Source organism: Dendropsophus ebraccatus, chromosome 4, assembly GCF_027789765.1.
Source record: "Dendropsophus ebraccatus isolate aDenEbr1 chromosome 4, aDenEbr1.pat, whole genome shotgun sequence".
NCBI classification, from domain to species: Eukaryota; Metazoa; Chordata; class Amphibia; order Anura; family Hylidae; genus Dendropsophus; species Dendropsophus ebraccatus.
The window spans coordinates 155,493,043-155,518,607 of NC_091457.1; the positions used below are offsets into that span (position 1 = coordinate 155,493,043).

At 45.4% G+C, this 25,565-nt stretch overlaps 1 protein-coding gene across 5 annotated transcripts; it reads left to right on the forward strand.

The window, feature by feature from the left end:
• The first annotated feature begins 3,395 nt into the window (after positions 1 to 3,395).
• RNPC3 (RNA binding region (RNP1, RRM) containing 3) lies at positions 3,396 to 25,452 on the forward strand. Of its 5 annotated transcripts, none has more exons than XM_069969005.1 (15): positions 3,396 to 3,583; positions 3,678 to 3,725; positions 4,361 to 4,476; positions 5,044 to 5,127; positions 7,135 to 7,246; positions 11,501 to 11,569; positions 14,247 to 14,404; positions 15,527 to 15,649; positions 16,042 to 16,151; positions 16,708 to 16,872; positions 17,363 to 17,457; positions 17,546 to 17,604; positions 18,103 to 18,235; positions 19,714 to 19,780; positions 25,313 to 25,452. In XM_069969005.1, exons 1-14 carry the CDS (start codon positions 3,446 to 3,448, stop codon positions 19,771 to 19,773), a joined length of 1,470 nt encoding a protein of 489 aa, XP_069825106.1. In that variant the 5' UTR covers positions 3,396 to 3,445; the 3' UTR covers positions 19,774 to 19,780; positions 25,313 to 25,452. The 5 variants fall into 5 exon arrangements, with proteins under 5 accessions (XP_069825106.1, XP_069825110.1, XP_069825108.1 ...); XM_069969009.1 differs by having other exon boundaries at positions 5,047 to 5,127; XM_069969007.1 differs by having other exon boundaries at positions 25,356 to 25,444.
• Positions 25,453 to 25,565: the final 113 nt, after the last annotated feature.

Below are 25,565 nucleotides of genomic sequence, written 5' to 3' on the forward strand. Positions count from 1 at the left end.
GGGGCGCACAGGGGATATTAATGCTACTGTGGGGTGCACAGGGGGACTATATACTACTTGGGGGAGCACAGGGGATATATACTACTGTGGGGTGCACAGGGGGACTATATACTACTTGGGGGAGCACAGGGGATATATATACTACTGTGGGGTGCACAAGGGGACTATATACTACTTGGGGGAGCACAGGGGATATATACTACTGTGGGGTGCACAGGGGGACTATATACTACTTGGGGGAGCACAGGGGATATATACTACTGTGGAGTGCACAGGGGGACTATATACTACTTGGGGGAGCACAGGGGATATATATACTACTGTGGGGTGCACAAGGGGACTATATACTACTTGGGGGAGCACAGGGGATATATACTACTGTGGAGTGCACAGGGGGACTATATACTACTTGGGGGAGCACAGGGGATATATACTACTGTGGGGTGCACAGGGGGACTATATACTACTTGGGGGAGCACAGGGGATATATATACTACTGTGGGGTGCACAAGGGGACTATATACTACTTGGGGGAGCACGGGGGGGTATATATACTACTGGGGGATGCACAGTGGCGGGTATATATAACTGGGGGAGCACAGAGGGGGCTATATATTAACTGGAGCAGCACCTAGTGGTCTATAGTACTAGGGGCAGCACACAAGGGGTCTATATACTGCTGGGGGCAGCACCTAGTGGTCTATATACTACTGGGGGCAGTGCATAAGGGGTCTATATACTACTGGGGGATGCACAGAGGGGGCTATATACTAATGGGGGCAGCACCTAGTGGTCTATAGTACTAGGGGCAGCACACAAGGGGTCTATATACTACTGGGGGCAGCACCTAGTGGTCTATATACTACTGGGGGCAGTACAATGGGGTCTATATACTACTGGGGTAGCACACAGCTCTATATACTACTGGGGGCAGCACACAGCTCTATATACTACTGGGGGCAGCACACAGCTTTCTATACTACTGGGGGCAGCACACAGCTTTCTATACTACTGGGGGCAGAACACGGGTCTATACTAACATTAGGGCTGTACAGAGGGGCTTATAGGACTAAATAGGGACCTTACTACTATATTGGGGCACAGAGCATACCTAATTATTAAGTGGGAGCACAGAGGGGTGTAACTACTAAATAGGGGCACAGAAGGGGGTAACTACTATATAGGGGTACTTAGGGGGGTAACTACTATATAGAGGTACAGAGGGGTGTAACTATTATATAGGGGCACAGAGGGGTGTAACTACTATATAGGAGCACAGAGGGGTGTAACTACTATATAGGGGCACAGAGGGGTGTAACTACTATATAGGGGCACAGAGGGGTGTAACTACTATATAGGGGCACAGAGGGGGGTGACTACTGTATAGGGGTACAGAGGGGGGTGACTACTGTATAGGGGTACAGGGGACCTTACTACTGTATGTGTTGGAGCCTAAAATGTTTCTCTGGCAGATTCTGAAGAGAAGATTCACAGCCGGGGGAAGACTTAAAGGTGGCCCAGGCTGGAAGGAGTGAAAGAAAAGGTGAAAGACTCTGATCAGAGAAGACGCCCCCTGTGAGTAAATGGATGTAACTGTTATAGGGTCTGTAGTGATAGTGGTCATGGTGTGGTGGTATTATGTAATGGTATCATTGGTGATATCTTTATAAGGTTATAAGGTAACTACTGTATGTATTGGGGCTCCTAATACAGTGTGGGGGCATTCAGGGCATTATACTGTGTGTGGAGCTCCAATTCTGATAACGCTGGGTTGGGGGGGGGGGGGGCACTCTTGAGGGCTGTCCACTGGGCCCACCAATGTATTAAAACGGCCCTGCATGCAGGTGTATGGCTTCTTGCTGTTTACACCAGGAATCGAGGCTCTTCCCTTCAGAAAACCTTTTGACATTTGTCCAAGGTCCATTGACATCTTTCCTTGGTCAAAGTGAGGAGTTGTCTGCTGTGACGTGGGGTCATCAGGGGCATCCTTGGTGGTCTTCAACTATTGAACCTCAAACAGCACAAGGTAAGCCACACGGTTAGGGCGGGTTCACACTACGGAATTCTCGCGGACAATGTCCGCGGAATTCCGTCAGCTGTCCGCCCGCACGAGCACGCGCTTTGAGGCCGGCTCTATAGACACCATTCTATGGGCCGGCGTATTACGCGATCCGCTAAAAGAAGTGACATGACACTTCTTTCAGCGTATAGCTGAATACGCCGGCCCATAGAATGGTGTCTATGGGGACGGCGGAAAGGCGCCCAGACAGCTGACGGAATTCCGCGGACATTTTCCGCGAGAATTCCGTAGTGTGAATCCGCCCTTATAGTGGAAACTTGTCTCACTTGTATTGCTGGTTCAGTTGGTCCATTGTTGTTGAGATACCAAATAAGCCTACATTGGCCTCTAGGATAGACCAGTAATGGACTGTTACTGTATGATCTTTAGTCGGACGTCCGTCCATGGTTCATCCAGTCTTGACACTCTTGATACTATGGCTTCAGGAACAGCCAAATGGCTTAGGGTCATCATGGACACTCAAGTCACCATGTTTACCCATGACCGGCCAATGTTGCCTTCTGCTGTGGGGAGGAGAAATCAGTATGTATGGTATAGAGTTGTTGCCTTCAGTCGCCAGCTGTTGCTGTTGCCGTGATCCTTCCGTGTACCTGGCATATAAGCTACAAGGTTTGCCTCTCAAGCCAAGATGGCGTAAGGAGAGAGAAGAAACAATAGGACCAGCTTGTGCTTGGGTGAAAAGATTATTTCCCCGTCTTAAAGGGGGTATCTATGATCAGTAAAACATAGCGCCACTCAATGTGTCTGTAATACCGCACACAACCTTAAGGCAGCTGTGGCGCTGTGTTTGGAAGGAAGCTGATATGTTTTCGAATCCTGGATTAAAAGGTTTAATCTTCATTGGCAAACAGAATTACATTGGGTTTTGTTACTATGACAACTGCCCAATTCCTGTCAGCAACAGTTTTTATAAGAAGACCATATACAAACACAGGTACAACATCTACAGACATGAACAGTTCCTCAAATTAATCCTTTATTAGAGGGATGTCAAACTTGTGGCCCTCCAGTTGTTGAAGAACTACAATTCCCATCATGCCTGGGCAGCCAAAGCGTTAGCTTTGGCTGCCCAGGCATGATGGGAATTGTAGTTTTGCAACAGCTGGAAGGCCCGTTTGATCCTCGACGCTTTGCGTCACCAACTGCTGCGAACTACAGCTCCCGGCAATCCCGCCCATCCAAAAGACTACCCAGGCATGCCGGGAGTTGTAGTTTCGCAATAGCTGGTGATACACAGCTTAGCCATCTCCGCTGTACACCATCCGACAGATGGCGCTGTCAAGCTATAACGTCATTGCGCACCTGGTTGGCGGAAGTGCACGAAATCTCGCGGGATTGTCGCCTTCTGGCGGAAGTGATGGAAGAATGGAGCCTGTGGGTTGTAAGACGCTGCTGATCCGGCATCTTCCCGCCGAGCTAACCCCGGAGGAGCAGAGAGTGCTGCTGGAGAAGAGCGGGGCGGAAAGCGTCAGGCTGTGCTACGGGAGAACCCGCGGGAGCCTGGTAACGAGACATAGAGACTGACTGGGCAGGGAAGGGTTAATGTCTGCGGCAGGGTCCATGATGGGGGTTGTAATCTGTAATGTTTCTCTTTCAGAAAAATGCGGCTTTTGCAACTTATCCCAATAAATATGCGGCAGCTAAGGTGAGTGCTGATTGGGGGGAAGAGAACACGTGACCAGCACCTCTCCTGTCTGCAGGGAGGGGGCGCTGTCACTGCATCTAAACCCTTTAAAGTGGTATACCTATCTCCTGGCTGGGGTATATAGCTACAGTATTGAGCTGCCATCCCAGAGATGTCATTGTAGGTCAGTTATACAGTCTTGTGATTTACTTCTAAAAAAAAACAACCTGCAGTCTTCCAGTACTTATCAGCTGCTGTATGTCCTGCAGGAAGTGGCGTATTCTTTCCAGTCTGACACAGTGCTCTCTGCTGCCACCTCTGTCCATGTCAGGAACTGTCCAGAGCAGCAGCAAATCCCCATAGAAAACCTCTCCTGCTCTGCACAGTTCCTGCTATGGACAGAGGTGGCAGCAGAGAGCACTGTGTCAGAAAGAATATACCACTTCCTGCAGGACATACAGCAGCTGATAAGTACTGGACGACTTGAAATTCTTAATTAGAAGTAGTTTGCAGATCTGTATAATTTTAAGACATAAATCATCCACACTTTTTTTCGTACATGCACCTGCTATGTTTGGGAGCCCGGCATGTCCTCTGTCGGTTGTCTCTGGTAAACCGAGTATTAGGTGTTAACCCTTGTATCTCCGCTCTTCCAGGCTCTTTCTGTGCTTCATCAGCTCAAAGTGCTGGGTCACACCCTGATAGTAGAATATGCCAAGGAGGATTGTGTCCACCTTCCCGACCAGCCGGCCTATTCCGAGAAGAAGAAGAGGTTTGTGTCCCTTCTGCAGTCACTGTATTCATAGGGAATAAACTCAGCAGACCACTCTGCTCTGTTTATAATCTGTTCCTGGCTTTGGCTTCAAAAATCTGGCAGATAAATCTCTCTGTGTAAAGGCACCCTAAGAAAAGCTCAGAGCTTTGGCCGATGAACAATGATCAGCTCAGCTCAGTTAGCAGATCAGTGCCATGTGCCCGAAATCGCACCCTCAGCAATCTTATATTGGTGACTTATTCTAAGCATCTGCCATTACAGGAGTTCACCAGGCTTAGAAAAACATGGCCACTATCTTTCAGAAACAGCACCACTCTTGTCCTCAGGTTGTGTGCGGTATTGCAGCTCAATTTAATTGACGTGAATGGAGCTGAATTGTAATACTGCGCACAACCTAAGGACAGGGGTGGCGCTGTTTTTGCAAGAATGTAGTTGTGCTTTTTCTTACCCAGGACTTTTTTTTTTTTAATTCTTGGAATCTCCCCTTTAAGTTTTTTTTTTTTGCATTGTTGCACAATCTGACTGGATGACTTTTACATGTAATATTGTTTCTTATTTTATTAGCAGTGGAGAGCAGGTGGATGAAAGTAAAGACCCCAAACTTCCAGACCAGGTGTCCATTGAGAGAGGAATCGCACCAAATCACGGGTATGTGACTATAAGTGGATACATGTATAAATGTAGTGTTAGCCCCCTACCAGGTGGTTGGCAGATTGGCGTTGTACATATTTCTGATGGCTGCCCCCGTGATACCCCTGCCCTTGAAGGGATGATTCTAGAGGAGACCTCAATCTGCTGGTATGTAGATACGGATACCATGGACTTAGGCTATATCCACTTCTGAAATCTTCCATAGAGAATATATAACTTCCTGCAACAAAGAGCAGCCCCAGGCTTAGGAACCTATTCCACGGAGCGATAATCGGCCAAATCGGCCCGATTCGGCCGATTATCGCTCGGTGGAATAGAGAAAACGATCAGCCGATGATTGTGTCATCGGCTGATCGTTTATTCAGGCCCAAACCTAAAATCATCGGGCACCGACCGTACATGGCTATGTGGAATAGTAGTGCACTGCGGGCGACCGACGATTTGAGAAGCAGCATACATTACCTAGCAGGGCTTCTCCTCCGCTCCGTCTTCCTCCCCGGCTCCAGCGGGGCAGCATCAGCTTCGATGCAGCCTGACTGAGCTGTCAGACCGCTCAGCCAATCAATGGCCAAAACCGCCGCGGCCAGTGATTGGCTGAGTGTTCTGACAGCTCAGTCAGGCTGCTAGGTAATGTATGCTGCAAGGACATCAGTAACTATGTCCCTGCAGATCTCGCTAAACGATCATCAGGCCGTGGAATACGCCTAGTAAACGAGCGCCGATCTGCGCCCGTGGAATAGGACCCTTAATCTGTTGCATCTGGTGTCCTAAGGCTGGGCGATATGGCAAGAAAATAAAATCTCAATTTTTAAAAAATTGTTGGGGCTATTTTCGATGTAAATCTTGATTTATTTATTTTTTTGCCAAATAAACTGAATTTTGTTTCTCGCAGCGTCAGATACCATTTCAATAAGTTTGAGGCAACAACTGTATTGCTTCCCAGTGTAACAGTGCTCCCCCTGTGACTGGGGCAGACTGAGGGGGACAGAGGGGGACTGGGGCAGGAGTGCATATAGCCCTCCTCCTTTAACCCTAGCACACAGGTTCCCCTCCCGGCCACACACAGAGGTCCCCGGTCTCTGGAGGAGGCAGCAGGGACTGCAGGATAGGGTGATTACTGGAGCTGTACAGTGGGATCCTATCCTGCAGCCATCACCTTGCAGTCCCTGCTGCCTCCTCCAGAGACCGAGGAGCGGGATGCTGTGTGTAAGGGGCGGGGGCAGGTCAGCAGCTTCTGGAGGCCACCTGTGCCACATCTCTCGGGACTGCCCCCCGGCGGCACACCACCCCCTCTGGACTGTTCGGCCGGCCCGACACTGTATCACGCCGGCCGCCCCACACTGTCCCACACCCGCAATGATTTTTTGTGAAAATCAAATTAATTTGATTAATCGCCCAGCCCTACGGTGTCCCATCTTATGTATCATCTGCCATATTTGCCCTCAAGCTGGGTGCGTGCAGCGTTTATTGATCCTGCACAAATATGTCAGATGATGGAGAAATGCGAACCCTTATATTACTATTGAAGGGGACCTCTGGCAACATTTTTTTTTTCAAATCACCTGGTGTCAGAAAGTTATATAGATTTGTAAATTACTTTACAAGTCATCCAGTACTTATCAGCTGCTGTATGTCCTGCAGGAAGTGGTGTATTCTCTCCACTCTGACATAGTGCTCTCTGCTGCCACCTTTGTCAATGTCAGGAACTTTCCAGAGCAGCAGCAAATCCCTATAGAAAACCTCTCCTGCTCTGGACAATTCCTGACATGGACAGAGGTGGCAGCAGAGAGCACTGTGTCAGACTGGAAAGAATACACCACTTCCTGCAGGACATACAGCAGCTGATAAGTACTGGGGACTGGAGATTATTTAATAGAAGTAAATTACAAATCTCTGGCACTTTCTGGCTCCAGTTGATTTCTTCTTTTTACTTGAGTGAAGATAGTATTTTTCTTCTTCTCTATGTTCCATCGCTGATCTACAGTCTCACCTTTTCATTTTCAGACTTGTATTTCCAATAAGATCCACTCTCAAGTACCTGTACCCTCCTCCTACAAGCACCGTATTGGCCAACATTGCAAATGCCTTGGCGAGCGTCCCCAAGTTCTATGTACAAGTGAGTGTTCTATTTCTTCAGCACTTTAGGCCTATTTATTAAAGGGGCCTGCATGGCATCATCTACCAATAGGATGCTGGGAGCGGGGAAAGTCTAGAACGCCCCATAGAATGGGAAAATCTCCACACTGCACACACAGGTGATATAATTAGCTGCAGCTCTGCCCAGAAGAAATGGCAGTTGGGAGCCTTAGCAACCAATAGATTACTACTTTAACCCCTTAGCGACCCATGACGTATCTGATACATCATGGTGCCGCTCGGGGTGTTCAGAGCGGGGTCCCTCCGGGACCCCGCTCTGAACGGCGCTGATCCCGGCTGACACGTGCAGCCGGGCAGTGCCTCTATTAGCCGGCGCGGGTCCCGTTGCCGCGCCGGCTAATTAAGCCTCTAAATGCAGCTGTCAAACCTGACAGCTGCACTTAGAGGCTCAGGTAAACACATCCCTGGTGTCTAGTGGGTCGGATCTCCCCCCCGCGATGCGATCGCGGGGGGGAGATCCGTTCTGCCCGTGCCGGGCCTCAGCGTCGGAATGACGCTGATCCCGGCTCGGCAATAGATTGCTATGGCCTGCAGCAGGCCATAGTAATCTATGACCGATCTAATCGATCTTTGCTGTGTATATACACAGCATTGATCTCTGAGAGATCAGTGCTGTCTATATACAAGTCCCCCAGGGGGGCTTCTAGTTACAGTAAAAAAAAAAAGTAAAAAAGTGTTTTTATTAATAAAAAATCCCCTCCCCTAATAAAAGTCCAAATCACCCCCCTTTTCCTATTTTATAAATATTAATAAATAAATAAATAAATAAACATATTTAGTATCGCCGCGTGCGTAATCGCCCGAACTATTAATTAATCACATTCCTGATCTCGCACGGTAAACGGCGTCAGCGCAAAAAAATTCCAAAGTGCAAAATTGCACATTTTTGGTCGCATCAAATCCAGAAAAAATGTAATAAAAAACGATCAAAAAGTCCTATATGCGCAACCAAGGTACCGATAGAAAGAACACATCATGGCGCAAAAACTGACACCTCACACAGCCCCATAGACCAAAGGATAAAAGCGCTATAAGCCTGGGAATGGAGCGATTTTAAGGAACGTATATTTGTTAACAATGGCTTGAATTTTTTACAGGCCATCAGATACAATATAAGTTATACATGTTATATATCGTTGTAATCGTAACGACTTGAGGAACGTGCATAACAAGTCAGTTTTACCATAGGACGGACGGCGTAAATGCAAAACTCCCCGAAATCAAAACAAATTCGTTTTTTTTTCAATTTGACAGCGCAAATGATTTTTTTCCGGTTTCGCAGCATATGTTATGGAAAAATAATGCCTGTCATTGCAAAGTACAATTGGTTTCGCAAAAAATAAGCGCTCATACACGTCTCTAGGTGAAAAAATGCAAGCGCTATGGACTTTTAAACTTAAAATGGAATAAGCAAAAGCGCAAAAACGAAAATAGGCTTTGACCTTAAGGGGTTAATTTTCACAGGGAGCAATGGTTGCTAGGGCAGCTGCCTCACAACATCCACAGAAATAACTGGTAGACCCCCTACTCCAACTATACAGTACATGTATACAGGACCCCCTACTCCCAACTATACAGCATATATACACATGGCTGTATTACCAGCTGCTGCTGTCCTAAGCACTAAACCTGAGGACACCCCACCCTCACTCACCAATTAGCATCAGGATAGGTAGGTAATAGCTCCAGTGGTCACATTTAACACCACCATATCGCCACACTGTGACTGGATAACACTGCCATACAAGACCTGACCAATACCGCCATACTGTGACTGGATAACACTGCCATACAAGACCTGACCAATACCGCCATACTGTGACTGGATAACACCGCCATAACAGACCTGGCCAATACCGCCATACTGTGACTGGATAACACTGCCACACCAGACCTGACCAATACCGCCACACTGTGACTGGATAACACTGCCATACCAGACATGACCAATACGGCCACACTGTGACTGGATAACACTGCCATACCAGACCTGACCAATACCGCCATAGCAGACATGACCAATACGGCCTCACTGTGACTGAATAACACTGCCAGACCTGACCAATACCGCCATACTGTGACTGGATAACACTGCTATACCAGACCTCACCAATACTGACACACTGTGACTGGATAACACTGCCTACCAGACCTGACCAATACCGACACACTGTGACTGGATAACACTGCCATACCAGACCTGACCAATACCGCCATACTGTGACTGGATAACCCTGCCATACCAGACCTGACCAATACCGCCATACCGTGACTGGATAACACCGCCATACCAGACCTGACCAATACCGCCATACCGTGACTGGATAACACCGCCATACCAGACCTGACCAATACCGCCATACCGTGACTGGATAACACCGCCATACCAGACCTGACCAATACCGCCATACCGTGACTGGATAACCGCCATAGCAGACCTGACCAATACCGCCATACCCTTCCTCAGAGTTGCCAGAAAATCTGGTGTCTTTTTGAACGGGAGGTCTGAGACTAGAAAAATAGAAAATAATAAAGTTGTTTCCTTCACCCTGCTCCCTGGTACTGCCCCTCTGCAAGGTGCTGCCCTAGGCACCAGACCATGGGTGCCTAATGGTAAATATGACCCTGCAGGTATACAGGATACTACAGGTATACAGGACCCCAAAACTATATACTACAGGTGCACAGGACCTCCACCAACTATATACTACAAGTATACAGGACCCTCAAACTGTACACTACAGGTATACAGGACCCCCGAACTATATAGTATAGGTATACAAGACCTCCACCAACTATACACTACAGGTATCCAGGATCCTCAAACTATATACTACAGGTATGCAAGACCTCCTCCAACTATACATTACAGGTATACAGCACCTTCACCAACTATATACTACAGGTATACAGGACCCCCGAACTATACAGTACAGATATACAGGACCGTCACCAGCTATACACTGCAGGTATACAGGACCTCCCTCAACTATACACTACAGGTATACAGACCCCCCCCCCCAACTATACACTACAGATATACGGGACCCCTAAAAACTATACGCTTTAGGTATACAGAACCCCTCCAACTATGCAGGTATACAGGTATACACTAATTCCACTGATTAACTCAGATGAAACAATACCTTTTAGAAGATTGCAGTTTCCTGTTAAGCACCATTTGCAATGACAGTAAGCAAGGCCCAAGGCCGATCACTGCAGGTGGCGGCATAAATCTGGATTTTGCATGTTTTCCGCATGGACAATTGTATGTTGCTACTCCAGAGTTGTACCAGGTAAAAATCTTTGTCTATGCACCTGGCAATAGCACTGCCAATGTTGTATGTAACCAGGCTCTGTATAACACTGCCAATGTTTTATATAACCAGGCTCTGTATAACACTGCATGTTGTATATAACCAGGCTCAGAATAACACTGCCAATGTTGTATATAACCAAGCTGTATATAATACTGCCAATTTTGTAGATAACCAGGCTCTGTATATAACACTGCCAATGTTGTAGATAACCAGGCTCTGTATATAATACTGCCAATGTTGTACATAACCAGGCTATGTATATAACACTGCCAATGTTGTAGATAACCAGGCTCTGTATATAACACTGCCAATGTTGTAGATAACCAGGCTCTGTATATAACACTGCCAATGTTGTAGATAACCAGGCTCTGTATATAACACTGCCAATGTTGTAGATAACCAGGCTCTGTATATAACACTGCCAATGTTGTAGATAACCAGGCTCTGTATATAACACTGCCAATGTTGTAGATAACCAGGCTCTGTATATAACACTGCCAATGTTGTAGATAACCAGGCTCTGTATATAACACTGCCAATGTTGTAGATAACCAGGCTCTGTATACAGTCTGATCACATGACATCTCAGTTTGGCTATTAGGTATTTAGGATGTTTAAAGTTTTTAGTTTATTTTTAATGTGCATAAGCTGAAAATTTACCTAAACAGTGCAGCACTGTCGGGTATGAAGGGCTACTGGCGATTTCCCCTTAAACAAAAAAAAACCCAAAGACATAGATTTGCCTCCTGGGCACCTTAGAACAAATCTAATTACCACACTCACACCTTATACCCCGGCAGCGCCGGGTACATTTCCTAGTATATAACTATGAACTACATGAAGAAGAAGACTTGATAACAACCTTTATAATTCTACCGTTTTTGTTCCTTTAGGTGTTACATTTAATGAATAAGATGAATTTGCCGGCTCCGTTTGGTCCTCCTACTGCGCAGCCTCCCTTGGTGAGTATAGGTGTTATAAGCTGGTACACGTTCACCACATCAGTATCGGCCGGATGAGTGCTCGATCAGTCAGCAATTCTCTCTCGCCCTCTGTGCACACATGGGTCAATAGATGATCAGGTGCTGAAATTCAACATGTCCGATTCTTTTCCCCTGACATCTCCCGGCAGAGACACCCCTATAGTAAGAGAGCCGACAGGTCCTGATGGAATCGGTGGCTGCAGTTGACGTTGCTCTGGCTATGATTATGGGTTTGACCCCAGTTCTTTTTTGTGCTCCTGTGCAGGAATCTGTAACATTGGGATTTGTTGCAGTTCCATGCAGTGTAGTTATCTGGCATGGAAGTAACCATGGTTATCCAGTCTCCAGCTTTAAGGAAGTTTTGGCACATCCTATAGACACATCAGCCTGTTTTGTTCAGTCAGAGACTGAGCAGTCAGACTCTTAAAGGAGAAGTCCGGCGAAAATTATTTTTTTATATGTTATTACTTATGGAAAGTTATACAATTTTCTAATGTACATTAATTATGGGAAATGCTCATATACTGCTATTTCCCTTAATTTAGTGTATCAGGAAGTGTTAGAATTATCTCTGAAGCAGTGACGTCACGACCAACGGTGTAATTCCTATGGAGTGTCCAGCAGGGGGCGCTCTATATATAGAAATCAATGAGTACCATTGACTTCTATATATAGTGCGCCCCTGCTGGACACTCCATAGGAATTACAGTGTATGTAATGTAATGCACTGTACTGTTGTGACTTTATGTATACATTTATGGAATACTTTGGGGAGCAAGTGTCCTTGCTCCCCAAAGTATCCCATAAATGTATTCAATGATGAATACATTTGCAGGGCACCGAGCAGGGAGGGAGAGAGGTGCCATCTACCTCCCCCCTCCCTCCCTGCTCGGTGCTGGGAACATATACAAAGTACTACTCCCCCATTATCTGCAGATAATGGGGGAGTAGTACCTGTGCTATCCCTATCACCGCCCACGCCGCCGCCGCTCACACAGGGGCTGCTATTCATGCCCCCCGCCGCTGATTCCCCGCCGCCCGCGCCGCTCCTAACTGCCCGCTCGCTCGCCCGCCCCGTTCCTGGCCGCCGCTCTCTGCTCATGCCGGCCGCGTCAGCCCGCCCCCACCCCGGCCGGGGACACCACGAAGCGCCGTGCTCCCGGCCGGGGTGGGGGTGGGCTGACGCGGCCGGCATGAGCAGAGAGCGGCGGCCAGGAACGGGGCGGGCGAGCGAGCGGGCGGGTAGTTAGGAGCGTCGCGGGCGGCGGGGAATCAGCGGCGCGATGAATAGCAGCCCCTGTGTGAGCGGCGGCGGCGCGGGCGGTGATAGGGATAGCACAGGTACTACTCCCCCATTATCTGCAGATAATGGGGGAGTAGTACTTTGTATATGTTCCCAGCACCGAGCAGGGAGGGAGGCGGGAGGTAGATGGCACCTCTCTCCCTCCCTGCTCGGTGCCCTGCAAATGTATTCATTGAATACATTTATGGGATACTTTGGGGAGCAAGGACACTTGCTCCCCAAATTATTCCATAAATGTATTCATAAAGTCACAACAGTACAGTACAGTGCATTACATTACATTACATACACTGTAATTCCTATGGAGTGTCCAGCAGGGGCGCACTATATATAGAAGTCAATGGTACTCATTGACTTCTATATATAGAGCGCCCCCTGCTGGACACTCCATAGGAATTACACCGTTGGTCGTGACGTCACTGCTTCAGAGATAATTCTAACACTTCCTGATATACTGCTATTTCCCTTAATTTAGTGTATGAGCATTTCCCATAATTAATGTACATTAGAAAATTGTATAACTTTCCATAAGTAATAACATATAAAAAAATAACTTTCGCCGGACTTCTCCTTTAAAATGAGTGTGCAGAGTAGTGCACGGCAATTCTGGATTCGAGATGGTCCTATATCTTGGCTTGGCGTGCACCATGTAGGCTGAGTTCACACTGCGTTTTTGCAATCTTTTTTTTTTTTTTTCATCGATTTTGTGCAAGAAGCAGATGAAAAAAAGGATACTTTTGTGTGTATTTTTTATCTGTTTTTCCATTGACTTCCAGTGTAAAAAGATAAAAAAAAACAGATCAAAACGCAACCGTTTTTCTTTAGTGTACACAAAAACATGGTTGGCCACATTTTTCCGTACGAGAGAGGATGCGTTTTGATGCATTGATCTTTTTTTTTTTAATTATAGAGCTCAATGGAAAAGCGGATCAAAATGCATGATTTTTCATCCATTTTTTTTTTTTGCATAAAACGGATAAAAAAAATGGATTGCAAAAATGCAGTGTCTGAACAGTCCGACCCTAACGAATCAAATAAATTTTTTTATGGCCCAGCAGAAGTGCGCCCGTTTGAGTAAGAACTTTGCTAAGCAAGCCAATCTCCTCTAATTCCAATAAAGAGGGATCAGTTTAGCGCTCATATTCATTGGCAGAAGTATAAATGTTTTTTGCTAGATGCGTTTGGCACCATATGGCTTTGACGTGTAAATGTAGTATGGTTGTGCTTTGTTTCCTGTGACTACGAAGAGAATAGCTGCACTGCCCCTATACAGATGATGTTATTGGTGGGGTGTGCTGACACTCACATACACCATCTAAGCCTCAAACCTTTACTGTGATGTCTTTGATGCAGTACGCCGACTATTTGGCTATACCGACCCTGTACCCTCCGGTGCCTCCTGACCTCCCTGAGAACCCTCCGCTGCCCGAGCTGGATGATGACTACGATATGGACGTGTCCAGCAGAGAAGAGTCAGAGTATGAAAGTGCTGATGAGGAGGAAAAAGAGAGGTGGGTTCAGAAATTCTATACATCCTATCATACCCCATTCAAGTGTTACTTTAAGGAAGGGATGGGGAACCTTCGATCCACCAGTTGTTGCAAAACTACAATTCCTATCGTGCCTGGACAGCTGGTTTTTTTGCAACAGCTGGCTGGCCAAAGACTCACCATGGTTACTTTAAAGAGGTAGTTCCCTTTTTTTTTCAAATCAACTAGTTCCAGCAAGTGCCAGAGATTTGTAATTTACTTCTATTAAAAAATCTCAAGTCTTCCAGTATTTATCAGCTGCTGTATGTCCTGCAGAAAGAGGTGCATTATTTCCAGACTGACACAGTGCTCTCTGCTGCCACCTCTGTCCATGTCAGGAACTGTCCAGAGCAGCAGCAAATCCCCATAATCTGTCAGATAATCTGTGTAAATGGACCCTTACACCCCGACCATAAACACACAAACTAAATGGATAAATATAACACCGGGCTACTTAGGGCTATCACTGTATCCAATGTGTATTCTATTACACAGTATGTACTCTAGAGGAAAAAAAAATTAAATCAACTGGTGTCAGAAAGTTATACAGATTTGTAATTTACTTCTATTTACAAATCTCCAGTCTACCAGTATTTATCAGCTGCTGTATGTCCTGCAGAAAGAGGTGCATTATTTCCAGTCTGACACAGTGCTCTCTGCTGCCACCTCTGTCCATGTCAGGAACTGTCCAGAGCAGGAGCAAATCCTCATAGAAAACCTCTCCTGCTCTGGACAGTTCCTGACATGGACAGAGGTGGCAGCAGAGAGCACTGTCAGAGTGGAAAAAATACACCACTTCCTGCAGGACATACAGCAGCTGATAAGTACTGAAAGACTGGAGGTTTAATAGAAGTAAATTACAAATCTATAAAACTTTTTTGGCACCAGTTGATTTAAAAGGAAAAAAAAGGTGAACAACCCCTTTAAAGCCAGAATTAATACAAAAAAAAAAAAAAAAAAAAAAAAAAAAGCGCCCAGCTTCAGTTTTCTTTTACACCTCCTTCCCCTTCTTCCTGGGTTTTATTCCCAGCCCTATCACCAGTCTGTGATTCCTTGGCCTGTGACCCTAGTGTTATATCTTGGTAAATGTGTGTCTTTTCTTAGGGTTGCACGTCTAAAAGAGTTGGCGGGCAAGCTGCCGAAAAGACCGAAAATTAAAAAACAACCTCGTCCACGGAAAAAGCCAAAGATAAAGGACCTGATACCGGTCCCTGCCGTACCGCACAGGTGAGGGACGCATGGTGGAGGAACGGACAGAGTAAACATGAAAAATAATAGGACTGAATTACGCAAACGTTGTAATGTGTGGGTATCAGAGATGAGTGACCCTCAAGCATGCTTAGGGCCAATATTTAGGAACAGCGAGCACCCACCTGTCATGAATACTGATGGCTGAAGAAGTTGGCTGCAGCCTTAGGGAGTCCTGTTGGATACATCCTATGGCTGTATCCATATCTTCAACCACCAGTATTCAAATATAGCAGGCTAGGGTTTGGATGAACTTAAGCATGCTCAGGGCTCGCCCATCTCAAGTAGATATTGCCTGCAACAGAATCCAGGGCATGTCATTAAGGAAGTTACTAAGTTTGATAAAACTTTATTGTCCATTTTAATTCCAGCCATTCACACGCTCCCTTACTGCCATCTGAAGTGTTTGAGCAGCCGTGTGTAATCGGGCTGAAGAAGATGGAGCTTCATATTCCCGCTGATATACCTGCAGCTATGGATGGTGAGAGAGTTGGAGGATGTCAGACATTAAAGTGCTTCTTAAAGGGGAGCTCCAGCCAAATCTAAAAGTCTGTTAGCAGGAAGTGGGGAGGTCATAATCAATCCATACTTACCTGTCCCTGTGCCTCGACAGCGCAGTATTACCCTCTCCCTGACCGCCACCGGTCTCCAATTTTCTCCAGCTTTCTGCAATGTCACATCCCGATGGAAAGTACCTGCTCAGCCATATGCATCCCCTCCTATAGTACCATTGAGGTGTTAATTTTCGTGCCCCCATGCTTCGGCTTGCTTTGGGGGCTTCCAGCGCCTCTTGTCGGGAGCCCCTGAAGCAAGCCGGAGCAGGGACCCGGTAAAGAATGTACCAAGGCCACGGGGCACTAAGAGCGCTGACTTTGACAAACTCGCAACAGGATGACAATCCCGCTGTGAGTATGTAATCCCATTGAAGTGAATGGAAAGGTAACCACAGCGCATTTCGCTGCGCACTCCTAGTGTGAAATCTGCTGTGGATACGTTACGTGTGAACCCGGCCTAACAGGAGTTTTTGTTTTCTACAGATTCCGACGTAGGTATGGAGGCCACAATGGCACCTGATGGATTTGGTAAAATCTATCCAGTCACTGAGCTCAAGGATGAAGAGGAGAACGAGGAAGAGGATGATGATTTGCCAAAGGAATTTATTTCTAGGCGAGAGCTGGAGAAAGGAAGGCTTTCTAAAGAAGGTAAGTATGCATTGAACAAAAGAAAATAGAAATGTTTGCGCTTTTTTTCACCCCAGAGTTCACTGTGCAGGTTTAATATGTTTAAAATTTACATTGTTAAAGGGCTTATCCAGCATTAGAAAAAGCACAGCTACTTTTTTTCCAGAATCAGCACCACCCCTGTCCTCAAGTTGTGTGTGGAATTACAATTCACCTCCATCCACTTCAATGAAACGGAGCTGCAAACCCCCACAGCCAAACTGAGGACATGAGAGGTGCTTTTTCTGGAAGAAAGGGGCCATGTTTTTCTAAGCTTGCATAACCCCTTTAAGGATGTGGCAATACCAGGTATGTGATAGCCAGCCTATCAAAGAGGTTATCTCAACATGACAGCACCTATAATGGGAAATAGAAATATAGAAAAGGGTTCTTTGTGGATTCCTATAGAGGAATCAGGTGACGTCACTTACGATAATTCCAAAAAATTCTAATGGGATGTTTGTCTTTTTAGAAATGCGAAGACTTTCCGTATTTAAGAACTACGAGGCCGGAGAGCCGAACTGCCGACTGTACGTGAAGAACTTATCGAAGCAGGTTACAGAGAAGGTACGGCGACGACTGTGATCCTTGCGCTGAGCTGTCGATTCTTCATCTTTTGAAAGTGATTTTATTTAATTTTTTTTTAACTCTACAGGATCTGAAGTTTATATTTGGGAAATTCATTGACTTCTCATCTGACACTGAAAAGAACATGTAAGTTGCAGCGGTCAGTGATGGTGTCTGTATACAGTCTATATATCTGTATATCACTGAAGAAAAGAAACGTCTGAGCCGTATATTGTGTGTGTGTACGACTTATTCAAGTACTTGTTCTGATAAAGTGGCTTCCACAAAGTCGCTTTCTTCCAGAAACGGCACCAGCCTTGTTCTCATTTCGGGTATAATTCTGCAGCTCAGTTCAATTTAAACTGAATGGAACTGAATTGTAGTACCACGCACAACCTGAGGACAGGGGTTATTGCATTAATGAGTTAAAACATTGGTGCAGGGAGCAAGAAATGACACATGGGAATACATGCACATTGGCTGTAGAAGGTGCAGGATAGCTGCTGCCACCTATAAGTAGTTACCCTGTAAGTTAATGTCCCAACTTGTGCAAAGAGCCTTGGAAGATCTATGTATATGAGCAGAACCAAAGACCCATCTATAATCCTGTAACTCACAACTGAGTCTCTGGTCTGATTGTTGCAGGTTTGACATTCGCCTGATGACAGAAGGTCGGATGAAGGGACAGGCTTTCATAGGCTTTCCCAGTGAAGATGTAGCCGCCAAGGCCTTGAAACACACCCATGGATATTTACTTTTTGACAAACCAATGGTCATTGTATCCTTTTATGAGTTATTTATATTTTAGAGATTTTGTTGCAGCTTTCGTGGGGGGCTGAGATTTACTCATGGCATCTATTTTTGGCTTTTGGGATCTACCGGTCTACCGTCATGTTTTTATTTATTTAATTAATTTTTTCAAATCAACTGATGTCAGAAAGTTACAGAGTTGTTGTAATTTACTTCTATTTGAAAAAAAAAAAAAATCTCCAGTCTTCCAGTACTTATCAGCAGCTGTATGTCCTGCAGGAAGTGTTGTACTCTTTCCAGTCTGACACAGTGCTCTCTGCTGCCACCTCTGTCCACGTCAGGAACTGTCCAGAACAGGAGATGGTTTTCTATGATGATTTGCTCCTGCTCTGGACAGTTCCTGACATGGACAGAGGTGGCAGCAGAGAGCACTGTGTCAGTCTGGAAAGAGTACACCACTTCCTGCAGGACATACAGCAGCTGATAATTACTGGTAGACTGGAGATTTGTAAATAGAAGTAAATTACAAATCTGTATAACTTTCTGACACCAGTTGATTTAATTTTTTTTCCTCCAGAGTACATACTGTGTAATAGAATACACATTGTTTACAGTGATAGCTCTAAGTAATTACACACAAGGTTTGAGATAAGGGGAACGGGGTAATCTCACAACTCAGGCTGCAGTACCACCCTGCACCACCAGATGTCACCTTATCGAAAAAACAACCCACACTAAAATTTATACAGACAAACACTGGGTTTTAGTTTTTAAAAAAAATATATATGATTTTTATTATGTATACATTGGTACCAAATACAGAATATTTCTCATTAGAAAAAAGTTTAAAAATGACCACAATAAAAAGTATAATACCATAAAAAACTGGTGTCAGCAGATATACATCATGGAAGGTGCAGCTATGATGATCTCTTTTATTTCTAGTCCTCTGCCTCAATATGTCACACAGGGGTATATATGTATCTAGGGACTAAAAGATCTCCTAGTCTCCCATATGCTTACATACAATTTGCAAGAGGTATACAATCAGCTGTTATTATCTTCTGATTCTATTGCACTCACCCATGCTGCCAGAACACCAGAGAGAGACGTCCCTACGTACGTTTTGTTATCTTCCTCAGGGAACTTTTTTTTTCCTCCAGAGTACATACTGTGTAATAGAATACACATTGTATACAGTGATAGCTCTAAGTAGCCCGGTGTTATATTTATCCATTTAGTTTTTGTGTTTATGGTCGGGGTGTAAGGGTCCATTTACACAGATTATCTGACACATTATCTGCCAAAGATTTGAAGCCAAAGCCAGAAACAGACTATAAGCAGAGATCAGGTCATAAAGGAAAGCCTGAGATTTCTCCGCTTTCCAAATCCATTCCTGCTTTTGGCTTCAAATCTTTGGCAGATAAACTGTCAGATATCTTTCTGTGTAAATGGACCCTTAGGTTGTCCACTTCTGTATCGTCATTTACCTTAAGTCACTATCAGCAATTTGCACGATCTGCTCGTCCTAAGCCTAACACCGATAAAAGCAAGAGCAAGCGATAGCAGCCAGGTAAGTTATACAGGGGATAGAGTGGGGACATTTGCAGCAAACATGAAAAATATAAAAAGAGGAGATACAGCTCACCATGAAGCAGGTGGGATGACAGCAGGCAGGATTTAGCAGAGGAGGGTGCTCGATCTTCAAGGCGTTGGCCAGACGCCGCATGCAAGGTATAGCTGAGAGGAAGTGGTGTGGTGTCCGAGATCTTGGATCAGGGTTTCAGATGTGTGCCGCGCAGAGGCAAATCACTTGGAGACTTGCTATCACCTAGCATGTTGGTTTCAGAGCCATTGCATACCAGCCGTAGGATTACGGGCTGCTTCAGATGCGGAGACACACGTTGCCCCATATGCAAGTTTGTTACCCACAACAAAAAAACTTTCAGTGACAGCTCAGGATTAAAAACTTATGAGATTAGAAACTATTTAAATTGCAACAGTGACCATGTCATCTACATTATAGGCTGTACTACCTGTAACTTATTCTATGTGGGATGCACAATAAGGAAATACAAACAACGTATCAGCGAACATCTCACTAGCATCAGGAAACAACACAGAACCAATGCATCAGGGGCAGCAAAGCATTTTATAGAGGAACATGGAGGGGATGTCAGCACCTTCAGCACATATGCCATAATAAGGGTTAATAAACCATTGAGAGGAGGTGACTGGCATAAGCAAGTCTTACATAAAGAAGCAGAAATGATCTTTCGCTTAAACACCAGATACCCCAAAGGTCTCAATTACAAAAATGACCTGTTGTATCATTATTTATAATTTTAAAAGAAACATTTTTTGGTTTTCCAGCATGTACTCCCACCCCATAGATAACCTAGCATTTTTCCAAATACATGTAATGGGAGGGAGCAGCACTCATGCTACACCTGTGCCACTCAGGCACATGATCCATGACGTAGGGATCCTTTCATTGGTTGGTCACCTGTTTTTATTCGCCACAAGATTCATTTGTAACTAGACCATGATTAAGCGCAGTAGCGCGAAACGCGTAGGTCCTGCTATGCTCACCAAAATATTTTAATATGCACGAATAAAAGTTAAATTTTAGTATCTACGTCCAAGAGTGGGGACAGCCTGCACCTGGATCCCAGCAGAACGATTAATGCAGGAAAGATGTCCATCATGGTGGTCTGTGCAGTCATCAAGGAATACAAATATCGCAAAGACAAGGAATTAGTCAAATAGGGAACATATTTCTTTTGAAAGGAGAAAGCGTCTAGATTAGTGTCTGCCTCCTAGCCTGTTCTTTCAGCTGGGACTCCTCATGTCTGTATAATAGAGAACCATAGAAGGGGAGGCTCCAGGGAGAATCTGTCGGGGACTTCATTTCTTTGTCCCCTGGCTGATCATGTCCCTATTACACAGGGCCCTTAAAACGAAACTGTGCGCTATTAAACCCCCGAAACCACAGGTAGCGTCATTCTCCTTCCCAGTCATCTTTTCCAAATTGCAGCCGGTGGCTTGGCTAAAGAAAAAGTTATTTTTATTGTACAGCAGCTGACTCAATAAGTGCGGGTTGTCTGTGCCCTAGGCCCAGGGCCGTGTCTGCCATGAGGCGAGGTGAAGTGTTTGCCTCAGGCGGCAGATAACACAGCCCTTGAGGGGGGCGGCATCAGCGTCCTGTGTCCTTATCATTACAACTAGTTACGGCTCAGTGCTCAGACATGTTTCCTGTCAGTTGCCTCATGAGAAGCGCTGAGGAGGCACTGGAAGCCTCGTATTCACAGGTATTCACATCACATAAGACATAGATATAGTGTCTCCTGCTGTTAACCCTTTCAATAATGCAGAGTTATTATACTCTGCATCACTTACACACTGTAGAAAAGAAAAAGTTAACAGCAGCAGGGACGCTATATTATGTCTTCTCTGCACTGCCGACCTCCGAGTTGACCTCAGCACAGTGCAAGAGCAGGAGAAGAGGCATAAAAGTAATGTTCTGCTCTGCTGTTAACTCTTTCTGTATTGCAGAATGGAAGTGATGCACAGTAATACTCTACATTCTGCAGTACTGAAAGAGTTAACAGAGCAGCCCGTTTTATGGCTCTTCTCTGGCTCCTGATGTCAGAGGTCAGAGGTTATCTATAGTGCTGCACTGGGCCTGTCCTGGATCTTCTCTCCCTGACTATTGCTCTGAGGTCCCTGTAGTTTAGACTGCTGTCAGGTCACAGGATAGGAGACTCAGCTGAGGCATTAATCATGTTGAATGGGGGGACCTGGGAGTGCTGGAGTTCTTGTAGAGGGAATGTGAGGGGCACTATGGGCATGGTGATATTACAGGGAATGTGAGGAGGTCAGGGGGCATGATAATCTTGTAGGGGGAATGTGGGGGAACAGGGATATAATGCTGAAATGCAATTTTTCAGCTCATTCAAGTACAGCTGCTAGTACTGCTTCATCTGTGTCTTGGTGTATTTTTTCTGCTTATTTAACATAAAAATAGAAAATCGAGATTTAAATCGAGAATTGTCTCAAAATTAAGATCGAGATTTTATTTTTTGTCCATATTGCCCGGGGGGGGGGGGGGGGCTCTTTGTCATTTCTCGCCTCAGGCGGCAGAAAAGCTAGAATCGGCCCTGCCTAGGCCTGCTATGCCTCTCCATCTTTCCCTCTTACACCTCTGTGTCACGCCTCGCCAAGTAGTTTGTCATCTAGTATGTGCCAGTGACATGACACAGAGAAGAAGAGGGGAGAAGAAAGGAGAGGTGTAACAGGCATACAGCACGGACAACCCTAGGCCGCACCTCCATTAACCTTTGCTATAATTTTTTATTTTATTTTAGCCAATCTAAGCCACCAGCAGCCATTTTGAAGGTACTTCGGTACCTGTTTGGTGGGAGGTTAGCAGCGTACATCATCGCTTTAAAATTGTATGTGTTTCTAATAAGGCCCCCATGCAGACATCCATGATCAGGAATTGCTTTAGGAAACAAATCAGTATCTCCTGACAGTAAGAACTAAAGTTAAAAGAAAAAGCCATACTTACCTCCTGCTGCGGTGCTCTCTTCCAGCTTGTCCTCTTCCTACACTGTTGACATAACTCACGCACTGCAGCGATGGGGGGTAGAAAGCGGCCTCCTGTGGCCAGAGGAATAATTCTGCCAATGACTCCTTGCCCTGTTAAATACAGTGCCACATTTAACTCTTTACGCTCCAGTTTCTGAGTGCATACCATTAAGTAGCCAGGCACCGCACCCGGCTGCTGATGCTAGCCCAGGTTTGCTAGCTGTGCATCAGGAATTCTGGCCAGTTATCAGATGTGCACTGAGCTTTCTGGAATTCTGGATGCATTCATAGGGTTCTACGTGGCATTCATGTCACAAGTCCGGACTAAATAGGACAGGACTTATAATTTCCTGACCTATTTTCCGGCATTTGCACCCTTCCAAAAAACTTTGTTGGGTGTCTTGACATAATAGGCCCCATGTACACGTCAGGAAAATCTATCCAGATTTTTTTATCAACAAATCTGGATAGATTTCCAGATCTACATGGGTTCTAAGAAAGCTACTAAGCGGGAGCACACATAGCTGCAGCATATAGTATAGGAGACAATGGTCCTTGAATATTTTACTGCAACTTCTGCAGCTGTAAAAAAAAAAACATTCTAGCATGTAATGTCTTCTCTCAGGAGCACAGATCATGCACTGAAAACAGTTACTGTTCTTCTCCTTAAAGATGGCCGAGTAACTGCTGTTTGACATGAAAACGTGTATCCTTTCCTGTTGTATCCTTTACAAAAGATCACTTTAAGCCCCAGCCAGCAACAGAGCCTGAACTGTATTTAAAGGGCTACTTAAGAGACTTGAAAGAAATTGTTATTCTTTGCTAATACTTTGCTATAATAAAGTTATATTACTTTGTAATTATTAAAATATTTAAGGAGAACTCCGATGATAATGAAAAACCCACCGCTGGCAGGGAAGGGGGAGGGGGGGGACATAATACAGAAGTTAAGATCAACGATCATTGCTCTGGGCCTCCCCGCTCAGCCAATCAGTGACTGCAGAGGTGGAGCTGCAGGAGGGTGGCGGGGGTCCGTGAGTGATGAGACAGCACTGCGGGGGCACTTGGATGGGTGGTTATAACACACACCAACAGTAAATTTTTCATTTTTGCTGGAGTTCTCCTTTGAAATAGATGTATAGGGGGAGATTTATCAAACATGGTGTAAAGTGAAACTGGCCCAGTTGCCCCTAGCAACCAATCAGATTCCATCTTTCATTTTCTAAAGAGTCTGTGAGGAATCTGATTGGTTGCTAGGGGCAACTGAGCCGGTTTCACTTTACACCATGTTTGATAAATCTCCCCCATTTTTATTTATTTATTTGTTTTTTAAGCTATCAGACCTGCATGTGTGAACATGCCCTTATCTCACAATGTTTCTGCATACTAAAAATTTTAAGTGAATCTGCAGGCACCCCGATTTCCATCCTTTATATATATCTGTCCCATGTAAATATATAATTAAAGGGGATGTCCAAAATAAAAAAGAGGCTTGGTCAGTCACCACACTTCTACATTTACTTACTACTGTGGTTTGAAGTACCAGAGCTCAGACAGGTGGGGCGCTGTTTCTGGAGAATGACAGGCGCCTAGATGGAGTGTATAAACAGTGATGTCTTTCACTTTCTTCTCTATGCTGTCATATGTGCCATTTGTATAGGAAACTAGTCTGGAATATTTGGGTCTTGTGCCCTCCCCCAACCATTATGTAATAGAACATCTTAGGGAGCAGGCGGCTGCTTCTGCCATGTTATTGTGATGTTGCAGCTCCTCTGCTCGCACTGTCACCAGCAGGTACCAGCTGTAGCTAAGCTAATTCTGATATGGTCCCCTTAAAGCGAATTTGTACCCACTTTGTCCCCCCCCCAACTACTTATACCTTCCTGTAGCTGATAAGAAGTCCTTTCTGCTGGTATGTGTATAAATGCTGGTTTTGCTTTCCTGACAACCCCCCCCCCCCCCCCCCCCCCCCCCGGCGCCATTGCAGTGACGTAGCCGGGACTGCTCCGCCTCTGTGGCGTGTCCTTTCAGCCTCGTCCTGTGGTAGTGACGCGCACGGCCCTTCCCCACCTCTTCTTCCTGTCACCGCCCCCTCCCGCATACCATGGTGCCGCCCACTGCCTGAATCACCTTGTCCTCTTCTTTTGGACATGCACCATTGCGCGCTGATCCCATGCAGGAGAAGGCCGGTTGTGTCACTGCACCTGGGCGGAATCGGCGTACAATGGCGCCTGTCCAAAGAGGAAGACCGGCTGATTCTGGCAGCAGGCGTCACCTTGGTATTCCCATGAATTCCCAATGTTTCTTACTATGCCATTTTCTATGGTAGTTTATAGCTTCCTGCTTTATTATTACATAGGGATTTCTGCCTCACTACCACTTCTTGGGCCATGTGTGCACAAGTAGACATATTGGCCATGTAAGAGTGACCGGGGGTCTTGTATGTGGGATGGACATAATTATATGTATACCATCTGTGTGATAGTTTAGTTAATAACTTGTGTTGATTTTACAGGCCAGACCCTGATCTCACAGCTAACGTCTCTCCCATAATCCAGGTGAGATGATCTTGGAGCGGTGCGGCTTGAGGACTCTGGACCTTCGCTACAACAGTGAGAAATATTCTCTATTCAGTTTTATATTCTGTTTTGTTTACTGTGTAAATAAATTTTATTTTACAAAAAGATGATTTGTTTTCTAATTAATTTTCCATTCACTAGTGAACGGTTAGGTTATGGGTCGGTGATGAGAATATACTGATTAACCGT